The 26,069-nt window shown below is 50.4% G+C and overlaps 1 protein-coding gene and 1 long non-coding RNA gene across 8 annotated transcripts in view; one reads left to right on the top strand and one right to left on the bottom strand.

The window, feature by feature from the left end:
* Positions 1 to 124: 124 nt before the first annotated feature.
* The window catches only part of L3mbtl1 (L3MBTL histone methyl-lysine binding protein 1), a 34,154-nt gene continuing 8,209 nt past the window's right edge, over positions 125 to 26,069 (bottom strand). For 3 of the 6 annotated variants that reach the window (XM_046433388.2, XM_046433389.2, XM_046433394.2), the window contains 15 exons: positions 17,207 to 17,295; positions 16,609 to 16,713; positions 15,400 to 15,535; positions 14,964 to 15,055; positions 13,123 to 13,274; positions 12,653 to 12,750; positions 12,024 to 12,109; positions 11,748 to 11,858; positions 11,193 to 11,307; positions 10,676 to 10,775; positions 10,302 to 10,499; positions 10,145 to 10,194; positions 6,625 to 6,782; positions 6,147 to 6,209; positions 125 to 2,788 (listed from right to left, as the gene is read on the bottom strand). In XM_046433388.2, coding sequence (XP_046289344.1) covers positions 2,654 to 2,788; positions 6,147 to 6,209; positions 6,625 to 6,782; positions 10,145 to 10,194; positions 10,302 to 10,499; positions 10,676 to 10,775; positions 11,193 to 11,307; positions 11,748 to 11,858; positions 12,024 to 12,109; positions 12,653 to 12,750; positions 13,123 to 13,274; positions 14,964 to 15,055; positions 15,400 to 15,535; positions 16,609 to 16,713; positions 17,207 to 17,295 — 1,688 coding nt within the window. In that variant the 3' untranslated portion in view covers positions 125 to 2,653. Of the gene's footprint in view, positions 2,789 to 6,146; positions 6,210 to 6,624; positions 6,783 to 8,924; positions 9,128 to 10,144; positions 10,195 to 10,301; positions 10,500 to 10,675; positions 10,776 to 11,192; positions 11,308 to 11,747; positions 11,859 to 12,023; positions 12,110 to 12,652; positions 12,751 to 13,122; positions 13,275 to 14,963; positions 15,056 to 15,399; positions 15,536 to 16,608; positions 16,714 to 17,206; positions 17,296 to 26,069 lie in introns of those variants that run through there. The other 3 variants (XM_046433391.2, XM_046433390.2, XR_009225791.1) reach the window with 3 other exon arrangements.
* LOC124085591 (uncharacterized) lies at positions 3,705 to 25,691 on the top strand. Of its 2 annotated transcripts, none has more exons than XR_006849471.2 (3): positions 3,705 to 3,899; positions 17,105 to 17,254; positions 25,537 to 25,691. It is a non-coding gene; the product is annotated as an uncharacterized LOC124085591 (long non-coding RNA). The 2 variants fall into 2 exon arrangements; XR_006849470.2 differs by having other exon boundaries at positions 17,070 to 17,254.

Here is a 26,069-nt window from a genome sequence, read left to right as displayed (position 1 = left end):
GACCTCTAACCAATAGCAAGGTGAGCACTTAAGATTCTTGGTACCGGTGGCAGTAGTATTCACTCACTCCGTGTTTTTTGGGTATTTTACCAGGAAAACCGAAACAGACTCTGACTGCGTATCATCCAGTTGTTGAAATTTATTTGTTTCAATACACTGACATATAACACTATATTTTGTTTCTAAATTTGTCTCCTTCAAGGGTCACTTTAGCTTAAACCAGAGGATTCTTTCAACCCACATGCACGCACGCGTCCACACACACACACAATAGGCAAGTGCAAAAATGTAACCCCACCAAAGTGCATGTGAATGAAAGTGCAAACAGACTTCAATGTCAAACTCTGGGACCGGTCTCTCTGCCTCAGAAATTAAACAGAAAGGTCATCCCTGTCTCTGGCTAGGGCAGGGCAGGTACTAGGCGAGCCTGCCAGGGCCAAAGTGTAGGTGGGGCCTGTTGCTAGAGAGCAGGGCACAGGGCACTTGGAGCCACTGCCCGCTTCCTACCCTCCCACACTTCCAGGTCAAGGTACAGTGACCTCATTCGGGAACACGGTGGGGTGAGGGGTAGTGGGGTAGACAGAAGGCAGAATTCTTTCTACTTCCTTATGATTTGGCTTCTTTCCAAAGAGTTTGACATTGACGCACAGGTGCTGAAGCCTTGAAGTTGGGAGGCCTGGGGCCCTTTCCTCCACCATCTTGCCCACAGGCAGACATGAGGTGGCTGGCAGGCCTGTGTGGCAAAGGTTTCCAGTCCCTGTCCTCAGTGGCGAGGCCCCACAGCACCAGCCGTGAGCACTGGATGCCTCTCCGTCCTATAGTTGGGAGCAGACTGAGGACCAGCTGACCAGTTCTGCTGCCACCTGAACAGCTCAGAGGAAAGAGAGGTGCAGACTTACTTGCCTCTCTTCATCTCAGCCAAGGGGGCAGCAATGCCACCCAACCTGTGGCAGGGCCTGCCCAGTGTCCTCCCACGAAAGCTGTGCTCAGGGCTGCCTCTGAGGGCTGAAAGGGAAGGGACACTTGAAGCTCCACAGAGGTCAGCTGGAGTGTGTCTGGCCTGCATGGGAGAGTGGCCCTCTAGGGCTGTGGCGGAAATCAATAGAACTTTGGGTTCCCACTTCTAAGAAAAAAATAAAGCTTTATATTTTAATAATAGCCCTTGATATATTCCCAACACTGAACCTCACACCTACACCCATCAAACACGTCTGAGAGTGACACACACACACACACACACACACACACACCAGATGATTGCGAAGGGGTCTCTGGAACCCCTGGCTTCACCACCCGCAGGCCCATCTCAGCCCCCGGGGGCACGGGAGCTTGCTGTGGGCTCTTCGCCTCCATGTGGAGCTGGCCCAGGCTGGGAGGCAGGTTTGGCAGTGGCTTAGAGGAGCCTGGGTCGCCACTTGAATGACGAGGTCCATGTCCCAGAGCCCACAAGGACCCAAGTGGCAGTGCAAGACAGATGGAAAGTGCTAAGAACGACTTAAGGGACCTGGAGCATCCAGAGGAGTTTGCCTTCCAAATTCCTGACTGCAGGTGGTCTTTGTAAGGCTCCTCAAGAGCGAGTGGTAAACATGTAAGGGAAGTCATGGGGGTGCTACATTCTCACAGCAGGGGGCCTGGCAGGTTGGGGCCCTCAGCCCGCAGGCACTGCCTTGGCTGGGAGCCACAGTGGCAGAGAAGGTGCTCTCTCAGCTTTTGGTGCCACCACCGCTCGGGCTGGAGCTGCCCTCTGGCCCGACCCAAGATTGTCTGACACATCCTTGGTTTGGTTTCTGGCCTGGGTCACCTATCAGATGGGGCTTCCTCTTCCCCAGGCTCAACATGGAGAGGGGGTGTGGGAAGCAGCAGTGAAACTCGACCTCTGCCAGCTGTCAACCCAGCTCCGCCTGCTGCTCTCTGCTGGAACCAGAACTGGCACTGAAATGCCGAGCAGGACGACAGGGCATACAGGAGAAGCATGGTGGCCAAGTCTCCTCCACTGCTGGGCCAAAGGGAGGAGGGTAGCCTGAGGCTCCCGGGAGGCCCCTGTGGACATGTTTCTGAGGTTTCTGAGGTTTCCACGTCTAAGGGGCAAGGGTCATGGGGTCTGGCTGGGTTACACTTGGGGGCACTGCCCAGGAAATCAGGCAGCAGAATAAGGGCCAAAAGACCAGCAGGCAGAAAGGGAGGAGGTACCTTAATGCATAAATGTGTGTGGCAGGGTCACTTCTGGGTAGGAAGAAAGGAGCCAACGAGAGAAAAGCACAGAGACGCCAAAGAGGAAAAAGGGCCTCGGACTGAGGACTGCTGCCCCACCACGCGCGTCTCCCCTGCTAAGGAAAAGACCCTTAGGTGACAACACAAGTTGGCTGGAGATGTGGGGCTGCCTCAGGCCGGGCACCTACTCCATCAGCCATGACCCCAGCTCAGTAGCAGCCACACCAGTGCATCTGGAGGCAAATGAACTCCAGAACGCGGGGAGCCAGGACTCCACCTTCCCTAGGGCTCCTCTGCTCCATGTACCTTCTAGAAAGGGCCAGCCCTGGTCAGATAAAGGGGAGGGGACGCAGGAGGGGGTATGAGGAACTCAAGTCAGGAAGGAAGCATCAGCTGAGCGGAGGTCCAGCAAGGACCGGAGGAGGACCCAGCCCCAGGTCAGTCACTTTAAGGTGTCATCAGCATTTTTGAACATGAGAATGGCGTTATAGATCTTCAAGGCTGGGCCCAGCTTGACGCTCATGATCTTCACAATGTCCGCCTGTGTCAGCAAAAGGAAGGCCTCGCCGTCAATCATCTGAGGGGTTGAGGGGGGTGGAAAGAGGAGAAGGTGGGAAGGGTCATGGGGAAGGGGGTGCAGGAAAGGTGGGAGTATGCGTGGGGAGTGGGGAGGGAGAAAGAAAATGGGAATAAAGGATGTTAAATGTGGGGGAAGGGAAGGGGAGGGAGAGAGGAAGAGGAAGAGGAAGGACAAGGAGAAAGGAGAAGGGAAGAGAAAGGAGAAAAGGAAGAGAGCAATGGGGATGGAGAAGGAAAGAAAGATAGCCCTTGCTCCCCGTGTGACACACATGCCCTCTCTCTCTTTCAGCTGGCCAGTCTGAGTTTCATGGTTTGCATTTGCAAGATGTCTCCAGAGTTCTCACGGACAGCAGCTTCAAAAAAACCTGCCACTGCTCCATAATTATGGGGCTCAGTACAAAATGAAAACAGAGAGCCCTTTGTTCAAAAATTATTAAGAATTTCAAGATAGTAATAGTGAGCATTAAGCCATGAGTGGGGTTCTTCTACGGGGGTGGCCCTGGGAGGCTGCATGGATCACACCCCCACGAAGCCCTTCTGCCCACCTTCTAAGTAGCTTCATTCACTGGTCATCCACTTTACAAATGTTTCCTGACTCCTCTGCAATCTGTGTAAGACCTCTCTGTGTGATTAATACCTTTGCAATGCCCAAAAGACAAACAACAACAATGAAAAGACCCCCCACAATAAAACAAAAAAATGCTGTTGTCCTCACATGAACCCAATATTCAAACATAGTGCTGCTAACAGCAGACAGCTGGTCACTGTGCATCCTGATGGAGTGCAGTGCAAGACACACTGTGCCCTCTGACCTATCTTGCCAGAGAGAGAGAGAGAGAGAGAGAGAGAGAGAGAGAGAGAGAGAGAGAGAGCGAGCGAGAGCGCTGGGAGGGATTCAACCTGAATCTAACCAAGCCTTCATATCTGACTTCTAGCTTATAGCACACAGGAAACGGAGGAGCACGTTAAGTGACACCACAGGAAGCAAGACGAATCCAGAAGGGAATATTCTGCAAGACTTTTTAAAGCATCAAGAGAAAAAAGAAATAAACCAAAAGAGGGAGGGGGACTCCTAGAAGATACTCAAGAGCCATCACAACCAAAATCAGGTATGTGGGTCTTGTTTGGATCCAGGCTCAAAACTGCAAAAAAACCCCTAAAGTTCTGGGGCAAATAGGGAAGCTTGGACACAGGCTGGGCATGGGGTGATATCAAGGAACTCTGCCAATTTTGCGGGAAATGAGGATGTTGTGGTCATGTAGAAGTTCTTAGTTTCAGAAGTACTGAGGGTGAAACGCCATAGTGTGTGTAATTTATTTAATATTATTCAAAAATAGGAAGAAGCAAACATAGGAAATGCTGATAACTGCTAATCCCAGGGGATAGGGCATGAAGAGAGTGTTGGGGGGGTGGGGACTGGAGGAGGGAGTGAGATGAAAAGAACCCAGGAGGGAAGCTGTTCGGGCTAGAGACTCAGCAGAGAGAAAACAACCAGACGTCCATGAACAGGAGGTTTGAGACATGTTCATAAAATGGAGTACCACTCAGCAGTGAACAAGCTACAGGTCCCCTTGGCAACAGGGAAAACCTCCAAAACCTTACATTGAGCAAAAAGAGACAGACCCAAAAGAGTCCAGGCTGTTAGATTCCATTTATCTGAGTGCAAGAACAGGCACGCTAATCTTTAGTGCTAAAAATTAGTGGTTGTCTTTTGGGGACTGACTAAAAAGAACTTTCTGGTATGATGGAAGTGTTTCCTGTCTTGGTGAAGTGTTGGGTTCATGTGTACACATTGCAGGAAACTTGTGGCACTGTACTTTTAAGATGAGTGTTTTTGCTATACTTATATTTTAAAACCTCATAGGACAAGGGACACAGATAAGCAGAAAGCACATATTTAGCATGCACAAGGCCTGGGTCCAATCTCCAGCACCAAAAATCCTCAAACCAAAAAAAAAAAAAAAAACATCTAGGGGAGCAGCAGCCCAACGCATTCCAGGCTATCTGGTTTTTAAAAACATTTCCCCTTGCCAGGCGCAGTGGCACATACCTATAATCCCAGTGACTTGGGAGACAGGCAGTTCAAAGCCAACCTTAGCAACATAGTGAGGTCCTAGCAATATAGCCAGAATCTGCCTCGAAATAAAAAATAAAAAGGGCTGGGGATATGGCTCAGTGGTTAGGTGCCTCTGGGCTCAATTCCTAGTACCAAATAAATAAAAATAAAAAATAAAAACATTTCCACTTGATTCTGGATACAAACACAAAGATCAGATCAGCAACACAGAAGGCAAGAGAAGCACCCAGAACAGGGAGGAGGTGGGAAGCTCACTGCACAGGAACAGAGGGAGAAACCATGTGGGGTCTGGACATTCTTCCAGGGAAAGAGGAGTATTCTCCTTACAGGCACTGACCTACAGTGGGCAGCTGTGAGCAGCTGAGATCATGCTGCCCTGAGTGGAAGGGGTTGTACAGAAAGAATGTTTATAATGTTTGGAGGGAAGCCCTAGACAAACCCAAAGGTTTCAAACTTTACAAATTAGGAGAGTCATAATAAAGTTCTTTTTTTAAGGGCAACTGTGCACTGAAACCCAGAACTACCATTTATAGATTACCCCACTGTACCAGGCACGCTGGTATAGTGACATGATTTATCTATTGCTTACTCTATGCGAGAGTGTGTATGTAGGTATGCATAGTATGTACACACACTAATGATACAATTATGCTAGACACTCTGGCATTATGATTCACTCTTCATTTCCAATGGCTCTGCAAGGTGGTTCTCATCATACTCACTTTATCTCCATTCTACAGACAAGATGCAGCTCGAACTGGGCAAGCTGAAATTTCAACCCAGCCCATCTCCAGAGCTGGCTTCCTCTTACCTATCACTCACTGCTTCTTGTCTTTGCAAAACTCTTGGGTCTCCATCTGAAGTGTGTGTTAAGACCCTTATTATTCAAAATATGCTTTGGGCTTGGGGTATCAGATCAGTGGTAGAGAGCCCGTTCAGCCTGTGCAAAGCCAAGGGTTTGATCCCCAGCACCAAGAAAGAAAAAGAAACTACAGACAGGTGTGAACTTACTGCCCCTCACTGGGAAAGCCAACTTCTGCAAACAAAAGACTGGGCAAAAAGCAGCGTCTCCTTCCTGAAGATGTTCTGAACACACAGTGGCCCCAGCTGGCCACAGCCCACATCAGATTCTTCACAGAGACATGGGTCACTGACTAGTCTCACCCAGGTGGGCAACAGAGGCACTGGCTTGGGCAGCACTGATGAGAGCACCTGCTTCCTGCTGTCTCAATGACACAGTGACCTTGTCTCTGTCCCCCACTCTGCACTTGCACCTTACCTCATCTTTGAAGAGGCGTGCTTGGTCCTCACAACCTGTCAGAGTCTGAACGAAGCCAAAGACCTTGAAAAACCAAAGGAGATGTATTGACAAGGGGATGGGGCTTGTGAGTGGAGCGAGGGCTCACCTACGTGGCCCTGGGGCCTTCTGGGCTGGGCCAGTGCTGATTTTTCTCAGCCTCAGAGATCTTGGGTCTCCATGCTGGTGGGCGTGCGAGGTAAGGCTCCTTGCTCTTCAAGCCCAGGGCTGAAATCTGTCTCCCCAGCTAGGTTTCTGGCCCTTCCCCATCTGCCATGATGGGCCTTGGCACAGCGTCTAGGTCAGCCCCAGGGCAACTGGAAGGGACTGTGATGGGAAGGAGGAGCAGGGGAGGTACAGGGCTCTACCTGACCAGGCCCCTCCTGAGCCCTCCCACAGGGCGTGGTGAGAGGGAGAGGGAGGGCGGGGAAGAGGGGGAGGCCAAGGAATGGCTCCTTACCTCCTCGATGGTCCACTTGGAGACTGTGGAGGCCGAGATGCCCGCCACTCCAGGCAGGAGCTTGCAGTGCTGCTCCCAGCACATGGAGAGCGAGCGGTCCGGGTGGGCCGACAGGGCCGACATGAAGAGGGACTGGTGCACGACATCGGGGGTGAGCGCTGCAGGGGAGGCAGAGGCCGGCGGCTGATGCTGAGGACCGGTGTGTTCCCCAGAGCCCACTCACACCCATACAGCATGGGAGACAGGCTGGCCAGCAGATAGGACCAGGGGTCCCTCTGGTAGCTCACAGAGCCAAGAGGGTGACCTGCATCCCCTGACTCCTTACCTGGGGCTACTCCCTCTGGTCAGTGGTCCCTCACTCAGACTCAGGTAAACTATAAAGAGTGGCTACAGGAACCTGAGCCCTGAGAGGATGCGGTCTCAGTGGAGTTGTGTGGCATCTGCAAAGACACCGTTCTCTAGATGTCTTGCATTAAAGTTGTCCCCACCATCCAAACAGGCTTGGCCCTGATGTGAGAAGTGCATTCTGTTGGCCCTCCTTTCCAAAGTGCTGTGGCCCAGCCAGCTCAGAGCCAGGGTGATTCTGTCTCAGACACCTGCCCTACCTGCCTGCTCTGGCACTAGACACTCCCAGCTGCCTGTCACTTTGCTTCCTGATATGCTCGGGAATCTCTGGCTCCATGGATCTGGTGACTGATGCTGCTCTGCTAGGCCTTCTCCTGTCCAAGCCTGGCGCTCAGCCATTTGGACTTCACCCATCTCAGGCTGCTCCAAAGAAGGAGGCCCTGCCCTCCTTCTCTGGCCTTGGTTGCCTTGGGCAGTGTGGCCATTTGTGCATGGGATCTGCCCTGCCACTGCCCCCTATGCAGGGGAGCTGTTCTTCCTGTTTGCTTGGTGCTAATTCTGGATGCTGATGAATAAAGCAACTCCAGCACCCTCTTCTCCATGTCTCCCCTGCTGGCCAGAGACCATTCTGCCCTCTCGTGAGCCTCAGCCTTTCGCCCTGATCTTCCTGCTCCTCACACGTGACCTCAGGGATCATCACCAGCCCCACTGACTGACGTTCTTCTGCAGCTGTCCTCTCTGCTGCCCTCTGCTCATCAGCCCAACCTGAGTTCTGCCCTCCTGATAGTCCCCTTGAGTACCTCCAAGGAACTGCTTGCCCACTCCATCAGCCAGCTCTTTTGTTGGCCCATCAGGGCACACCCAGGATCTCCCTTGAGATCCACTAGCACCTTGTTCTACCTGGCCATGTTTTGGCCTCTTGTCCACCCAGGTGCTCCCTCTTTGAAGTCCTGGGTTTGATCTTCCTCACGGCCTCGAGTGGGCTTGGAGGCCACACCAAGTTTGTCAGGAGTGTCCCTCTTTATCTCCCCTTCCCAGAACACAGTGAGGCGCTCACAGGCAAGTTATAGCTTCTTATTCAACCATCTCGCTGCACATCCGAGTTGGCGCTACTGCTCCTGGAGACGCCAGAGCCATCAGTGCCAAGCGTTGTCACAGAGCACTCCCCATGGGGCAGTTTACAGCAAGCCCAAGCCTGCACTGAGGTCTGCCATGGATGTGTGAGAATCCCCTCCAGAAGGTTGCCCTTCTGGGTGCAAGACCAGCTGCTAGAGCACAGAGGTCAGAGACCAGGGCTCTGTGCCTCAGGACCTCGGGTGAGTCCTTTCTCCCCTCTTTGGGCTGTGGTCTCAGTCATTGGAAAGAATAACTTCCTAAGAATCCTACAGGTTGATTAGCAAGTGCCCTCTGTAGGTCAGAACTTGGTCCTGCAATGGAAGCTGACCAGGCAACCAAGGTGGGCAGAGTAGGTACCCACTACAGTTTAATCCTCAGAAGTCTTCATCTGAGGCTCTAGAGGCTGGTTAGACCCTTGTCACCACGCCTGAGGCTGCAGGAGGTGCCTTCTGTTTGCACCAAGAGGACACAGCATGGAACGGCAAGAGGGAGTCCAGCAAGACAGACTACTAAGACAACTGCTACTCACTGTGCTCAGAATCCCACATGACCATCTTACTTAGGCCTTGCTATCCAAAGAGGGGTACTGTCACTACCAGAAAAAATAAGTACACAAGGCTCCGGGAATTTGGATACACCATGGGAGATCAGGAGTGCCCACGCATGTTAGATGGACCGTGCAAGGACACAGCAAGAAAACGGCCACCTGTAAGCCAAGGAGGGAGTCCTCGAAAGTAGAGCTCCCGCTGACACCTTGACTTTCAGCCTCCAGGACTGTGGGAAACAAACACCTGTTGCTTAAGCCACCTAGTCTGTGGTGTTTTGCTATGGCGACTTACGCAAAGTGATCCACTGGGCAGTGAGAAGTAATCTGACGTTTGGATCAGGGGCTTTATGTCTTATGCCCGAAGCACATGGCAGAAGTCAGGTCAGGTGTGAATCCCAGTTCAGCCTCTCACAAGGTGAATGGCCTTGAGCAAATGAATTTGCTCTGAGCCTCTTGTTCTTCCTCTCTCAGATATATTACAGTTGCTTGTGAGAGCTACAGAGGGTATACACGAAGAACTCAGCACAATGCCTGGCCCATAGCAGGTGCTCAGAAAATGGTAGTAGTGACCACTGTTATTTCAGGTATTGACTTTTTTTTTGTACTCTAGGAGATTTAACCCAGGGGTGATTTACTGTAAAGCTATATCCCTAGTCCTTTTTTTTTTTTCTTTTGGTACTAAGAATTGAACCCAGGGGTGCTTTGCCACTTAGCCACATCCCCAGCCCTTTTATATATTTTATTTAGAGACAGGGTCTCACTGAATTTCTTGGAGCCTCTCTAAATTGCTAAATGCTGGCTTTGAATGTGCCATCCTCCTGCCTCAGACTCCTGAGTGCCTGGGATTATAAGCATGCACCACCATGCCTGGCCCCAGTCCTTTTTGTTTATTTTGAGACAGGGTATCACTAAATTGCTTAGGGCCTTGAAAAATTGCTGAGGTTGGCCTTGAACTTGCAATTCTCTTGTCTCAGCCTCTGGTCACTAGGCGTGCACCCCCATGCCTTGACATCAAAGTCAGGTTTTCTTTCTATTGGCAGGGCTGGGGATTGAACCCAAGGCATGCACATGCTAGTCAAGCAAGCACTCTATCACTGAGCTACATCTTCATCCCAAAAGGCAGGTTTTATTTATGTTTTCAGGTATGGAAACTGAGGCTCAGCGAGGTTAAGTGACTTGCCCAATGTTAAACAGCTAGAAACTGACAGCCTTGCTCTCCTTCCCAGGAAGCCTAGAGTCAGAATAGCAGAGCTGGGCATCATCTGCTTCACAGTGGAGAACCAGAGGCCCACATCTGGTGCCTTTTCATGCACCACAGCACAGCAAGGCCATGGGACTGGAACCCAAGGCCTCTCAGGGCCCTGCCTGTGCTTTTGCCACTACTCTGCGGTCACAAAGAGACTCCCTTCCAGCTTTTCCTGCTCTGGGTGCCCCTGGAATCTCACCCCACCAGTTACAAGCACCCACTGGGAGCATGAGTAGAGGACCCAGGAGCAGAGGACCCAGGCTTACTCTGGAAATCTTCCTGTGGCATCTTCCGATACTTTGGAGGGCGTCCAATCCTGGAGAGAGAGGGACCAGGTCCATGGCAGGAGATCAGTGTCTGGCCCAGGAGGACACGAGGCCCCGCACCCGGAGAGCCCAGGCCCTCACTCCCTGGCCTTCGCACCGGCCGTGATGGCGAGGCTTCTTTCTTGGGGACAAACTGGAGACGTTCTTTTTCCGTGCTGAGGCCTCCGTGTCAGACAGCTCCGCTTTCAGGCGACTCTGGTTCCTCTCAGCCAGTGGGCAGCCCGAGAGGCAATGGTGAGCTGTGAACTTGCCGGTTACGTGGCCAGAGCCATCACAGCCAGGAGTGGGGCACTTCCTGGGAAGAAGGCTGAAGTTGGGCTGATCCACTTGTCCCCACTGAGTCCTCCCCAACTCTGGCCCTATTCAGCAGGTCTTGGTGAACCCCCAAGGGCCTCGCTCAGCTGGTGCAAAGCAGACCCTCCCAGAAGGTCCACAGATGCCCGGTGTCTTGAGGCAGGAGGCCTTACTCACCGGTGGTGAAAGCTGTATTTGGAGGTCCTAGTGTGGGACAGACTCCTGTAGTTGAGAGGAGGGCAGCTCCCAGGGGAGGCGGAGCTGGGCTCTCTGGGCCCTGGAGGAGCAGGAAGAGAAGTCAGCATAGAGTCCTAGAGATAGGGCAGGGAGGGCAGGGCAGGGATGGTTTCCACGCAGGAGGTCAGCACTAGGAACGGGGTCCCCAGGAACAGGGCCCTGAGCCAGGTCAGGCCACCATTCTCACACTATTCATCTACCTGCCCATCGCTGGGGAGGGAAGACTTGGTTCTCTTATGCTTTGGGCCATGCCCTTGGTCTCTGAGCCAGGAGCACTGCTTAGTGTAGTGGACAGTTCTAGGTGGGGAGCATGGGTATCCTGAAGCTCACTGTGGGACCAAAGCCCTCTATGTCAGACCTGGTTATGAGGGACAGAGCCCCCTGGGCAGGCCAAAGAAGGAAGGGCTGTCAGAGATTGCCAGGAAGGGCAAGGGACGGGATGCCCTAGGGTACGCACGGAGAGGAGGCTCCAGGGGATGTCCTGTCTTGGAGCACCAGCCCGCGGGGTGGATGTCTGGGTGGTCCGCATCAATCCAGAAGTCATAGCCGTGACTCCAGCCATCAAAGTGGAGCTGGGGATGAAGAGCCCATGGAGGTCAGGAGTTCCTCATGGAGCCCTTTTCAGCCGAGAGGGCCTCCAAGCCCCATGAGGCTCTCCCAACCCTAGGGCCTGTGGAAGCAGACCCTAGACTGGAAGGACCCCGGAGCCAACTCCACAATAACTGGTCTCAGCCCATGTTCACCAAGGGCCTCACCCATTACATAACCGGCACCATGTAGGGACCATCAGTCCCTAGGACAAGGATGATTCGGTCCATCTGACAGAAGAGAAGACTATAGCTCAGAGAGAAGTGACTTGCTCAAGCCCACAAAAGACAGATGCTGATGAGGCAAAAACGAGATCCAGTGTCTTCATCTTCCTGTCTCATGCCATGCCCTTAACCTCTAGCTAGTCCACAAACTCCTGCCCAACTGACCTGTCCACTCCCCCAGCCCTAGGTCCCGGAGCCACCTTTATGCGATGGTCCTCCACATCCTCCACACTGGCCACACGAATCAGGGCTGGGTTCCTGCGGTCCACAGCCTCCAGCTTCATGTTGACCAGGAAGCTGTGAGGAGGTCGCTGTAAGGGGATAGTCATTTTCAGGCCAAGGCCTAGCTGAGGAGAGCCCAAGTGCTACACCCAGGGAAACCGGCCTGAACTCAGGGAGGCCAGGGCCCATCCTGGCTGGTTAAGGGCTCCATGTCTTCCTGAGCTCAGCTCCAGGGAAACGGAGCATCAACTCACCACTTTGAAGGCCCAGGAGGGCACAGCAGAGGTCCCAGTTTCTTCTAGATATTTCTCCCAGCAGAAGCTGTCAGGGTCTGGATAGTCTACAGAAGAAAATGAGAGCAATGTCTAGAAGGTGACTGGAGAGCTCTCGGCCCCGTAGCAGGAATGAGGAACGAGGAAGGGGCTGAGACCCTTGGAGCAGAATCCCTTCCATGACTGCTGCCAGCCCCTCACCCAGGTTCCCGAGGCAGACGGGTGCTGGTGAAGCAAGGGCAGCAGGTCCTCAGGGACTCTGACCCCACCACCCATGGCCCTGCTGCTCCACTCCAGTCCTGTCTGAATCTCTACTGTGCTTGGCCAGCATGGTGTTCCCAGGAGGAAGGTCACACTCTGCTTTGGACTCCCTGCTCCTTGCTGAGGTGGTCCTCTAACTTTATTCCCCTGAACCCCACCAGAGACAGGATTTGACAGGACTTTCCCAAAATCAAAGGAGACTCAACTCCTAGGCCAAGAAGTGGAGGCTCCAAGCCATATCCGTCCCCTTACCCTAACCCTAGAGAGCTGGCTAACAAGGTTCTGGTAAGGGCAGGAGGACAGGGAGGAGGGGCCAGGCTGGGAAGGGTGCACGCCCAGTGCAGGGTTACCTTGTGGAGGGGTGAGGGGCTTCCCTTGCTTCTGGCACCAGCCTACTGGGTGGACGTAGGGACTGGTGGGATCACACCTGAAATCCAAGAACTCGTCACTGTTCCAGGAGAAATGTGGGGGGCTGAGCCTGCTGTCCGCTCACAGCGTGGCTTCAGGGCCATCCCATCCTACTTCTTAGTAAGAGGGAGACAGATGGCTGACAATACAGTCAGAAAACTGCTGCATTAACTGAAAACTCCAGCTCACCATGCTGTCTAAGGGGGAACTGTGGGTCACGGTGTACGTGCATCTCAGCCAGGGCAGCTTTAGATGTCACATGTAAGAGGGAGCTGCATTTCTTATGATACAGCTCAACTCCACAGGACAGCCGATTACCCCACCCTGAGCAAGATCTGAATGTTGCCACATGACACCTGATATGAAAACAGTCGCCCCCAGCCACCCCCTCCCCCTGCAGGCCTCCAAGTACCAGTAGTCATAAGTATCATCCCAGTTGTCAAAGTGCACCAGAAAGCGGCTGTCCACCACGTCAGTCACACTGGCCACGCAGACGAGAGATGGGTTCATGCGATCAACAGCCTCCAGCTTCATGCCCACCTGGAAGCCCAGGGGTGGGGGACTCTAGGGATAAGAAGAAGGGCTGCCATGGCCTGGCTGGCTAGTGCTAGCCCAGAGCCTACTAGCAAACATAGGAGTGGGTTCCCTAGAAGGGCCCCCTGAGGGTGGAAAGTAGAGAGGGTGGGAGAAATAGGCTGGGAATGAGGGTCCCTCCAGGGAAGAATCATAACCGTTCTGTCGCTCAGAACTCAGGCCTCCAGGTGCACCCAGAGGAAGCCTGCCTTGTTGCAGAAAGTAACTGGCAGGAGGCCATGCCTTTATCCAGAGACTCTGACAGTTCAGTACCAGTCTCCTGTACTGGCCTGGCCTGGCTTGGGGGCAACAGTGGGGTGGTAGGGAGGGAAGCAGGGAGCAGGAGGGGACCAGCATTAACTGGGCACCTGCCTTGTATCAGGCATAAGTTTCAAAAGATATAACCTCCCTTCATCTTTACAATAGTCCTGTAAGTGTTCTGATTTCCACTTTAGAAGTTAAATAGTCTGAGTTGGAACACAACCCCAGTCAATGGGTAGGGGACAGGATTTGAACAGTTCCCCACCAGTTACCTTTGAACCTGAGAGTGTGGTCTCTGGAGCTGGACTAGGTAGGGGTCTAACTATCCCTGCCTGAGCAGTATGGTGGCATCTCTGGCCCATGGGGACCCTGGAACTTTAATGTGGTTCTTGCTTTATTTATGTAATTATTTTTAAGTGCTGGGGATCGAATCCAGGTCCTCATGCATGTCAAACAGGCCCTGGATGGTAGCACTGAGCTACACCCCCAGCCCCACTATAGGTAATACCATAGTGGGGTATTACCATAGTTCTCTACACTCTCAGACCCTTTGTTTGAGATCATGAGATACTTTGGCTGCCAAATAAAGCTGCCAGCTGCCTTGAATAAGTTAATGGGTAGTGGGGTGAATAGTTGGAATGAATGGGAGAGACTCAATATTAGCAGAAAAGAAGCTCCCAGAATAGAGGCTTTGACTTACACCACAGAACTAAAGAGCAAACCAAAGGAAGAGCCCAGTGGTGACATGTCAGTGTCAGACTGAGGTCGTGGGCTCTGAGGGAGAGTGTGGAGGAGGACTCTGCAGTCGGCAAGTGCTAGGGCTGGGCTGGAGGTGGGTCCCCAGTGGGGCACTATTGAGAGATGTTGGGACCTCTAACAGGTAGGACCTAACAGGAAATAATATTAAGTTACTGGGGGTATCACTCTTGGAAGAGATTTGTGTAGTTCTTGTAAAATCCTGGTTAGTTCCCACAGAGTGAATTACTATTTTTTTTTTTAAAAAAGGCAAGCCTGGCCCCCAAATCCCTCTGACTTCAAAACATGCCCTGTGATCTCTTCCATATGAGCTCCCACCATTGTGATGCCATCTGCCATAAGGGTCTCCCCAGAGGTTGAACAGTTGGGGCCACGTGATCTTAGACTTTCAGCCTCTAAATTATAACAGCCTTGGGTATTTTGTTATAGCAACAGAAAATGGACTGAGACAGGAAGGAAAGAAGGAACTGGGGGGAAAACCCATAACCAGCTTTACCCACTCTGGCCCTTGGCCCTGCCCAGCTATGCCCCTTGCATCTGATAGGAGACCAGAACAAAGCTGAGAGCAACAGCAGATGGATTCTCTTCTGATGAGTCAGATCCTTGGGGCCGGCTGCAGTGACTCTGGCCTGGGGGTGATGTCCACTTGCTCAGGGCACTCACGTGGCTCTGGCTCACAAACAGGTGCTTGGGGGCCGCCTGGGCTCTGGTGCTGCGCAGGTACTGGCTCCAGCTGAACTCCTCCTCTTTGTAACCTGGGCCCCTCAAGGGAATGCAAGAGCACTATGCAGAGGTGGGGCCACGGAAGGGTAGCCCACACCAAAGCAGCAGAACCCAGCAGATCTGAGGAACCCACAACCCTCAAGAATCTTACCAGGGAACCCCAGTCAAAGCAGGACATGACCTGGTGAATACTTGAAGGGCAAAGCAGAAGCCCTGGCTTTTGACCAGGGCAGAGTTGTATCATAATGTGATGCAGAGGCTGGCTTTGGAGCAGGGTTAGGGTAGAAAACACGGGAGCTGGAGGGGTCACTGACAGGAAAGGCGGGCGGGGAGTCTGAGGACTGATGTCTCATGGGACCAACCAGGTGGGCCTTACCTTTGGGAGGCTGCAGCTTGTGTCCAGTCTTCTCAAACCAGCCAGCGGGGTGAATGTCAGGGGAGTTGGCATTGACCCAGAAGTCATGGCACTCGGAATACCCATCGAAGTGCAGACGCAGGCGGTAGCCACATACCTGGCCCCATGAAGGGAATCACAGGGACTCCAGCGCCAGCAAATGTCCTGCTCCCTGTCCCTTACCTCTGCTGGCCTAGACTGTGGTCTCAGGGGCTCTAAAGCTAGTAGGCTCCAGCCCTGCTTTTCTTCCCCATCCTGAACTCTGCCCTGAGCCCTCCCATCCTGCGGTGAGGACAATTCAGGTACTTGTGAACCCTGAGTGCTGGGTCCAGGACGGGTGGACTCTGTATCAGCTTCCTGTGCTCTGGGGCCCTGGATAGAACTTGGAAGGTTCCCATAAGGTTCAGGACAGCTCAGGGCCCCCGATGGCCTTCCCTTCTGTGACCTCTCATTGTTCCCCACTCACATACCCTGCTATGGTCCCGAGTTACCAGCAAGTCCTTGAACATGGTGGCCTTTCCATGCCTCCGAGTCTTTGCCCTTTTGCTTCTTCTGCCTGAAACTCCCCCCTCATTCACACTCCTCTCAAGACTCCGTGAGAGACCCTTCCTCTATGCTCTTCCCGACCACTCAGGCCAAACGGGGCACTCCATCTTTGTGCCCTACTGCTCATCTGTCACCTCCTGTGGCGTGTCACTCATGTTTATCTAGTTGATTTCCTGTATAACTGTGAGCTCCTAGAGCACAAGGACCTTGTCTGATTCAAGCCAACATCCGCAACCCTTGGGATCGCCCCTCCTCAAGATCCCCCAGCACAGACAGTCTGTGTGCATTCACAGACTATATATATACACCACAGCCTATAGCACTTGTTCTTTCTTTTTAATATTTATTTTTTAGTTGTAGTTAGACACAATGCCTTTATTTTATTTATTTTTATGTGGTACTGAGGATTGAACCCAGGGTCTTGCTTGTGCCAGGCGAGTGCTCTACTGCTGAACCCCAGGCCCAGCCCCAGCCCTGGCCCCGGGGCACTTGTTGTTTTTTGAATAAAGCTTTCTCTGCATTCCAATTCCATCCCCACAAGACTATGCCTTCTGAAGTGGAGCAGTGTCTCCTCTGTGCCCCCAGCAGCGACATCCCTCTACACTCAGCTACATCAGCAGAAGGGCATTACCAAGCTCCGCTTACCTCGGCCACTGTGAGGATGAAGTACATGGATGGGTGCTGAGGGTCGATGCCTTCTAGCTTCATGCCCAATTTGAAGCCATTCTTGTTATGAGTGACGGCCTGGGACTGTCAACGCACAGAGTGGAGAGGACCCAGCTTCCATCCAGCCTTATCCTTGCCTAGTGGGCTTGGGGTGAAGGAGCTGCCTTTAGGCCCCACCTGCCTGGTATTCCTGAAGCGGGCAACATGCGTGGGGATCTGAACTGCGGGGATTGAGAGAGAGAATAGCTGGGGGGCTATTCTGAGGGCCTAAGTCAGGACTGGGCTTAAGGGCCTTCTCTAGCCTGACTCATGGAAAGCCCAGTGCCAAACTGAGGAGAAGGCATGAGAACTCAGCAGTCTGTAGGCCCAGGGATGGATGCGCCTGGATGCCATCTCCCCCCTTCTTCCTGCCCCTGATGGTGGGCCCTCTCCTACTCCAGGCTCCTAAGCAGTCGCTTCCCTTCCATTCTGCCAGTCCATCGAGGAATGTCAAGGAGAAAACACCGGAAGGTCTGAGTATGTGATGAGTCCCTGGCTGGGAAGACAAGCTCTTCCCAGGTGGAAACTGCCAACTCACGTCCTGGAAGAGGCTGACTGGGGCAGTGATGGCCTTCTGCTCCTCCAGGTAGGACTCCCACGACCAGCCCTCCTTCTTCTCACCTGGTGCTGTGGAAAGGCACAGACAGGCCAGTTCCTGGGCTGCCACTGATGCGCAACTTTTCTCAGTGTCCCCTGACCACACACTCCCTTACCCTCCAAAACAAGCCTTTGTCTGCAGTCACTTGAACCCCCTGGCCACTAGGCCACGATGGGCTCGAGGGAGGCAACCAAGTCTTGCCACCCAGTCCCCGCCCCTAAGCCACTCAGCAAGTCCCTAAGCTTATCAAGTCTCAGCCTGAGGCACTCTGTCCTCTGTAACCCAGGACAAAGATGAGCAAGGAGTCCTCAGCCAGAGGACTTAAATCACAGCACCACCTAAGCTTGCAAGGAAAGAAACGGAAAAAGAGAAACGAGAGGGCAAACAAGGAAACAAGAACTGGAGGAGAGGGGACACACAGAAATAGGAAGTCCTTTTTATAATTCGCCTTTTTCTAAACACGCAGACACACTAATGTGTATCTATGTGCTTCATGTGCCCCAGAGTAGATGGGCTGATTCCACAGCCCTCCCAGACAGACACACAGACACACACACACACACACTGTGCGTACACTATGATAGAGGCCCAGGTCCTGCCCGTATCTTGGAGTCTCGGGTTCCTGGGGAGGGAAGATAAACTCCCCTTATAAGTGGAGTCACAGCCTCCACCACAGAGGACACACACCCTGAAAGGCTAGGATAGGGAGCTACCCGTATGGTCTGAGCTGCCGTCTACAGAGGACCACAGACACTTAAAAGGCCACAACTCAACCAGAATCAGTTCATAAGCCTTCGGTACAGAGCTCCAGCTCCTTCTGGAAACTTCAGTGTCTCAATTTTGTCATCTACTAAACGCAATCTATCTTGGAGGATTGTTCATGAGAACTACAGAGACGCTGTGGGTCAGAGTTCCTCACGAGGTGACTCATGTTATTGGTCATTTTAGTCAGATTTTTTACCGCTGTAACCAAAAGACCTGACAAGAACAATTTTAGAGGAGGGAAAGTTTCTTTGGTGCTCCGTTTCAGAGGTCTCAGTCCGTAGAGTGGGCTCATTCTTTGGGGCTCAAGGTGAGGCAGAACATCATGATAGAAAGGTGTAGGGAAGAAACCGGCCACCAAGAAGCAGAGGGAGAGAACTGTCCTCACCAGGACAAAGCTAAACCCAAAGGCACACCCCAGTGCCCACCTCCTCCAGCCACACCTACCTGCCTTCAGTTACCACTCAGTTCATCCCTATCAGGGGTTAATCCACTGACTGGGTGAAGGCTCTCATAGCCCAGTCATTTCGCCTCTAAACCCTCTTGTATCGTCTCACACATGAGCTTTTGGGGGACACTTCGTATCTAAACCTTAACACTGGCCTTCACTAAGTCAGAGACCTGGATCCTAATTCTGCCTCACCCTAGTTCACTGGGCCACAGCCCTGGGTATTCAGGCACAGAGTGGTTTGCCACTCAAGAAAGATGGTTTTTCCTCAGTTGGAAGCTGTGTGTGCAGAACATCTGTCTTGCAGCTGCCCCTTTCCCCAGCCACTGCACTAAACCAAGAGATTCCCAACCACCTGACCCAGTTGGGCTAAAGCACGAATTTTGTTTACCAACTGCTCAGCCAATCAAACCCTCTCAAGTCTATTCTGATGATCTAATTTAGAACACATCTCTTTGAGCTATCTTTTGTCCTCAGTGAGACCTGGATTGTCCTTTATAACATACAGCCTACTATGTTCCTCAAGAAACCCTCTAGTTCTCCACCCAGCTTCATCCACACTCACCGAGTAGGGAAAGAGAAGAGAGGGTGGACCTCAGGACACCAGGCTGAGTTTATCTCGCTGCCTCCTGCCACGGGGACTCCATATCCTTCTACACAATGCCTCCGCTTGTTCCAAACCACCACTACCAGGACAGAACTCTTCCCAACGCCCACTTCTCTCTCTGGATGATACTCTCTCTCTTTTATTTCCCCCTCATTCTTTCCCTACTGTAGCACCTGCTAAGTAAGGACCTGACTGCTTGCCAGAGTTCTCATCTCAGGTATTCTTGTGGCTCCTGAGCATTTCATTTTGAATACCCCCACCCCATGCTAGTCATCCTCCAACATGGCCAAGCTCCAAGACCCCCATGCCACAGCAGGCACCTCTGAACAGCACCTCGCTACACGCCGTCTCTTACATTATTGCCCCCAGCCCTGCTACTTCCCTCCCTGGACCTGTGCCTCTTGACACTCTCACTAGACCTAATGCAAGACAAGCCTGTATCTCCACAGTCTACCTCACGCACTTCTTAGTTCTACCTTGACCATTCTTTTTCCATTCAGTGGGGCCACATGTCATGCTAGAAATTGGGGGTGCAGAGATGCCTCAGAGACTTCATACACATTGTCTCCATTAGGCCTCCCAATGTCCTGAGGTGATGGTAAGGACTGGTTGTAATCCCCTTCAAGATGAGAAAAGAGACTAATCTGCTGGAAAGAGGCCTGACTGCTAAACCTTTCTGTAATAACTGGATTCCTTCCCTGGACAAGCCCCCACCTTCCTCTCGTTTCCTGCATTCTTTTTCCATAGGTGAGAAATGGGCTGAGCCTTTAGGCACATCCCCAAGACCAAATAAATCTCAAAGCTTCTGTGTATAGCAGTGCAAGCTGTGTACTCTGTATAGATGCCCAGCCAAGCGGGGACAGACGGGGGCTGAAGTTCAGCCTGGACTTCTTGCCAAGTCATGTGGCTGAGTCTACAGTGAAGAAAGGTGCCCTTTTCTAACTTTTCTGCTCAGAAAGGCACCTTTTTTGCTTTCTACAAAGGCACCACACAGGCTGGCTGCAACACACTCTCTCTACTTCCAAAAAGGCTCCTTGGCTTATCCCTGCTTCCTTAGTCTAGATGCCCCTGGTTAGCTTGTTCTTTGGTAAGCCCAGCCTGGCAAAACCAAACCCGCAACTTCTGTGCCAACGCCGGTGGGTCCTTTGGTATTCTTTATCCTAGTCCACGGCACCACCACCCACTCGCTGTGTTGCACAGGCCAGGAACTTGGACATGATCCTGGTGGCTCTTTTTATCTCTAACTCTGCACATTTACCATCCTTGCTTTGAACCTAGTGCACAAGCCTCCTAACTGATCTTGCTGCCTCAGACCTTCCCCACTGCCAGAGCATCTCTAACATAATATACACTTGTTTATTTTAAGTTCCACAATGGCTTCTCAGTAGTAGAGTACTTGCTAGCATGTAAAAAAAATCTTTCCACGGCTCAAAATCCCTCAGTGAACTAGCCACTCACTGCTGCTCCAGCTTCCCCATGTGTGTCCTATGCTCTGCACAGGCTGATCCTCTGTGGCAAAGATCCTGTCCCCACCCTGTCAACCCATCCTCCTATCATTTTCTGGCTCTTCAAGCCTCGGTCATAGCTCCAGCACCTAGTTCAAAGCTTTACACAGACTAGATGCTCAACAAATGTTTATTAAGTGACTGCGAGTGGGTAGGCAGGTGGGTGGATGAAACCCTCCTGTCCCATGGAACCTTCCTTTGCTGCATGAGTTCATTCTGTGACAGTTCCTTGTATTTACATACTTCAAATGCAACACTGATTATACGGTCGTACACTAACTACCTGTGTATATATCTATCTCTGCATCTTGTCTGCTAATACTGTGTTTTCCTCACTTTGAGCTCTTAGCATCTAACCCAGTGCCTGATAAAGGCAATGTCTACAGGAGAGACAGAAAATATAAAGAGAAGAACAGGATGCCACAGTATAAGGACCACCAATTACAAGCAGTCAGGGTACCACCATAGGCTGGGTCATCTTGTTTTAAATTTGTTACAAACATATCTTTGTATTTACCCACCTCTTACAGAACATGGTTAACCAATTCAGAATCAGTTCATGTTTTTTTGCTTGTTTATTTTTTTAGTGCTAATGTCTGGCACATGCTTGTAAGTACTCTACTACTAAGCTACATCCCCAACCCAGAATCAGTTTAAGACACTTAAAGTGCTTTGAAGTTGTAGCTCGGAAGTTGAACATGTGCTCCGCCTGTGTAAGGCCCTGGGTTCAATTCCCAGCACCAAAGGAGAAAAAAAGATACTGAAAGTTCATTCCTGATCCTTGTATTTAACATGTGTCTCTTAGAGCTCTATGTCTGGGAACACTAAGCTTCCTAATGCTATGGTCCCTTGTTTACCTTGTGAGGGTCATAAAGGCTGCCTGGTTTCTAGGGAGCATAAATGGGCCCTGCAATGGTTTGATTGTCCCCTCCCGGTCTCATGCTTAAAATTTTTTTTAAAAAATACATTTTCAGTTGTAGTTGGACACGATATCTTTATTTTATGTATTTATTTTTTTAAGTGGTGCTGAAAATGAACCCAGCACCTCACACATGCTAGGCAAGTGCTCTGCCAGAGCCACAGCCCCGGCCCTCATGCTTAAATGTAATACTAGCGTTGTGGTGGCAGTAAGAAGTGGGACGGGGCTGGGGATGTGGCTCAAGCGGTAGCGCGCTTGCCTGGCATGCGTGCGGCCCGGGTTCGATCCTCAGCACCACATACAAACAAAGATGTTGTGCCCGCCGATAACTAAAAAATATTTTTAAAAAATTCTCTCTTTACTCTCTGTCTCTCACTCTCTCTTTAAAAAAAAAAAAAAAGTGATTAGGTCACAAGGGCTTGCTCTCAAGAATGGGCTCATGAAGTTACACACGGTAGCACATGCCTGTCATCCCAGAAACTCAGGAGGCTGATGCAGGAGGATTGCAAGTTCCAGGTCAGCCTGGGCAACTTAATGAGGACCTGTCTCAAAATAAAAATAAAAATAAAAAGCGCAGGGGTGTACTCAGTGGCAGGATGCCCCTGGGTTAAATCTCCAGTATTATGCACACAAAAATAATAATAATAATAATGGATTCATGCCATGTCACAGGTGTTGATTAGTTATCATGGGAGTGGGTTCCTAATAAAGGATGAGTCTGGCCCAATCTTTTCTCTCTGCCTCACACATGCTTGCTCTGGCAGATCTGTCATGGGATGGTCACTGCACAAAGGCCCTTACCAAATACTACGGTCATGCTCTTAGACTTCTCAGCCTCCAGAAACATAGCCAAATAAACTCTGTTGTAGGCTGTGGTATTCTATAATAGCAACAGAAAATGGACTAAGACAGAAATTTGCTATCAAGAAGGGGACCTGGGGACTGAGGTTGTGGCTCAGCCATAGAGCACTCCCCTAGCACATGCGAGGCACTGGGTTGGATCCTCAGCACCGCATAAAAATAAATAAATAAAATAAAGGTATTGTGTCCAACTACAACTAAAAAAAATATATTAAAAGAAGAAGAGGAGTAGGAGGAGGAGGAGGAAGAGGAAGGGGAAACAGGGGAAGAAGGGGAAGAAGAAGACCTGTAACAAATACCTGAAAATGTAGAAGTGGCTTTGGAAATGGATAATGGGAATTTGGAGTAGCAGAGTAGAAAAAGCCTAGATTTCCATGAAGAGAGCTTTAAGGGCAATTCTGGTAAGACTCAGAGGAATAGAAGAACTGTGCAGAAAATCTGAATCTTCTTCCAGATTACTGAAATGGTAGTGACCAGAATGCTGTTGGCGGAAACATGGATAGTAAAGGGCATTCTGATGAGGTCTCTGGTGTATAAAAGGAACATCTTACTGGAAAACGGAATAAAGACCTTCCTCGTTATATGGCTGCAGAGAACTGGTGGAATTATATCCATATCCTAGGACTTCATGGAATGCAGAACTTAAGAGTGATGAAACAGGACACCCAGTAGAAGAAATACCCAAGCAGCAAAGCACTCAGGCTGCTGCTCGGCTACTTTTAACTGCATACAGCAAGATGTGAGAATGAAGAAAAAGCTTGATGGAATTTATGATTTTTTAAGAGAAGCAGGGGGTTGGAGACGGAGCTCAGTGTTATAACAAGTCTCTGGTATGAACAAGGCCCTCCTTGGGTTCAAACCCCCAGTACCATAAAAAAAAACAAGAGACGGATGGAGGAGAAGTGGAAAATTTGCAGCTTGACCATGTAAATAGGAAAAAAAAAAAAAAAAGTTGTTCAGGAGAACAAGCCAAGGGTGTGGCTAAGCAATTGTTTGCTAAGAGAGTGATATGGCTAGAGGAAGCCAGGACCTATTCAACGAGACAATGGGAGAATGTCCCCAATATCATTTCAGAGAACTTCCGAGGCTGCTCCTCCCATTCAGAGAGTTAGGAAGGCAGAATGGTTGCCAGGGTAGGGCCCAGGACATCCTCCTTGAGCTGGGGACACCATTCATGAGCTTACTGCTCAGGACCGCCCTAGGTCTCTGCTCCAAGTAGTCTGGTGACATACTCACAGCCACCCAGCCATAGATGAAGGAGGCCAGGGCAACTTGAACTGCTGCTCTGGAAGTCATAAGCTGTGAACCGTGGTGACATCCACATGGTGCTAATTCTGCAGGCACAGAATACAAGTGCTGTGGGGGCATGGCTTCCTCCACTCAGATTTTAAAGGAGGTCACAGTCAGTTTGAGGGGCCAGAAAGAAACTTGTCTTGGGGCAGAGCCATTGCACAGCCCTACTAGGGCAATACCCAGTGGAGCTGCGGCAGCGGAGCCACTACCCAGGTCTCAGAAACGTACAGCCACCAGTGTGTGAGACTAGCCTGGGAGAACCAAAGGCACAACATTCCAGCCTGTGACAACTGCTGCTAGGGCTGAGCCCAGTAAAAGCAGCAGGAGCAGAGCTGCCCAAGACTTTGGAGCTTAAACCTAACAGTAGGTCCAGGTAGCATCACATGGTATGAAAGATTAAGTTAGAGCCTTAAGGTTGAATGCTGTTTTCCCTGTTAGATTTGGAATTATGGTTATAGTTAATGGGTAGAGTTAATTAATGGGCATAGTTACTACTCTCCCCCACACCCCGCTCTTTCCCCCTTTAGGAATGGGAACATTTATCTTACACCTATACCACCATCATATCCTGTAAGTAGAGAACTTTTTTGATTGCACAGGCTCATAGCTGGAGGGAAATTTCCTTTAGGATGAATCATCCCTTGACTTGCACTCACATCTAATTTAGGTGAGACTTTCGATTTTTTAGTTGATGCTGAAATTAATTAAAAGTTTGGGCCTGGTGTTGTGGCACATGCGTGTAATTCTAGTGGCTTGATTTAAGAGCGGGTGGGGGGGATCAAGTACTGGTGAGGATATGGATAAACTGGACTCCGATACATTGCTGGTGGGAATGTAAAACAATGTAGCCATTTTGAAAAACAGTCTGGTGGGGCCTGGTCCCACACACCTGGTCCCAGTAATTTGGGAGGCTGCAACAGGAGGATCACAAGGTTGAGGTCAACCTCAGCAACTTAGTGAGACCCTATCTCAAAATAAAAAATAAAAAGGGATGTAACTCAGAGGTGAAGTGCCCCTGGGTTAAATCCCCAGTAACAACAACAAAAAGTCTGGCAATTACTTAAAAGGCTAAATATAGAGTTACCACAGGAACAAACAATTCTACTCCTAGGTATATGTCAAGAAAAAATAAAAACATGCTTATGCAAAAACTTGCACATAAATGTTCATATTAATTAGCATTATTCACAATAGTCCCAAAGCAGAAGCAACCTATATATCCATTAACTGACAAATAAAGTAACATACCTACAATGCAAAGTTATTGGACAATAAAAAGGAATAAAGTACAGATGCATGCATGCTAATGAGACAGAGGTGAAGGACAGGTAGTCAGCTTGAGTAAGAAAGATAAGGGCTTATCATCAAAGAAAAGGAAATGGGTTGCTAACATGGTGGGGGGGCGGGGGCGGTTCATACTTCTCAAAACAAGGAGTTGCTAATGACTACCCCCTGGGCCCGCTCCTTCCTGCCCTTAGGCACATACATGGAGAAGAAAAAGAAGATGAGGAGATTAAGATTGGGGATTCTGGCCAGTCAAGTGGCCCATGTCTGTAATCCCAGCGGGTAGGGAGGCTGAGGCAAGAGGATCACAAGTTCAAAGCCAGCCTCAGCAAAAGCAAGGCCCTAAGCAACTCAGTGAGACCTTGTCTCTAAATAAAATACAAAATAGGGCTGGGGATGTGGCTCAGTGATTGAGTGCCTCTGAGTTCAATTCTAGGTATCAAAAAAAAAAAAAAAAAGAGCCAGACTGGGGATTCTGAGGATCTATAAAAGGCAAGACATAAGCCCTCCTGAGGCCACCCAGCTCTGGATCCTGACTTCTCTCCAATAAAGTCTGCTAACTCTGTTCTGTCTCTTTTTTTTCTGTTTTAGATGGACACAATACCTTTATTTGATTTATTTATTTTTATGTGGTGCTGAGGATTGAACCCGGTACCTCACACATGCTAGACGAGTGATTTACCACTGAGCTACAACTCCAACTCCTGTTGTGTCTCTTTCTTAAATAAAACTTGCTTTCTATGCTTGCCTCAATGTTTCTTGGGTATTTAATCTTCAACACTGTGGGAGCGAGGACCAGATCCTGATTTCCAAGGCCGACATCACTAAAACATGACTAAACTTGGAAATACTATGCTGAAGTGAATTAAACAATAGTCACAAAGAACCACATATATAATTCCTTTTATAAGAAATAGGCAAATATATTTATACAGAAAGCATACTGGTAGTTGGCAAGAGCTAAAGGGGACTTGAGAGGGTATAGAGTTTCTTTTGGGGGTACTGAAAATGTTTTAAAATTGATGTGCTGATTATTACACAACTCTGTGAAGATACAAAAAAATGCACACTTCAAACAGATATGTGTGGTGAGTCATGCAACTGAACTACAGTCCATAAAGAAC

This window comes from Marmota monax, unplaced genomic scaffold (assembly GCF_021218885.2).
Source record: "Marmota monax isolate L192 unplaced genomic scaffold, Marmota_monax_Labrador192_F-V1.1 WCK01_AAM20220418_F8-fsc00014, whole genome shotgun sequence".
NCBI classification, from domain to species: Eukaryota; Metazoa; Chordata; class Mammalia; order Rodentia; family Sciuridae; genus Marmota; species Marmota monax.
This window is presented reverse-complemented; position numbering and strand designations above follow the sequence as displayed.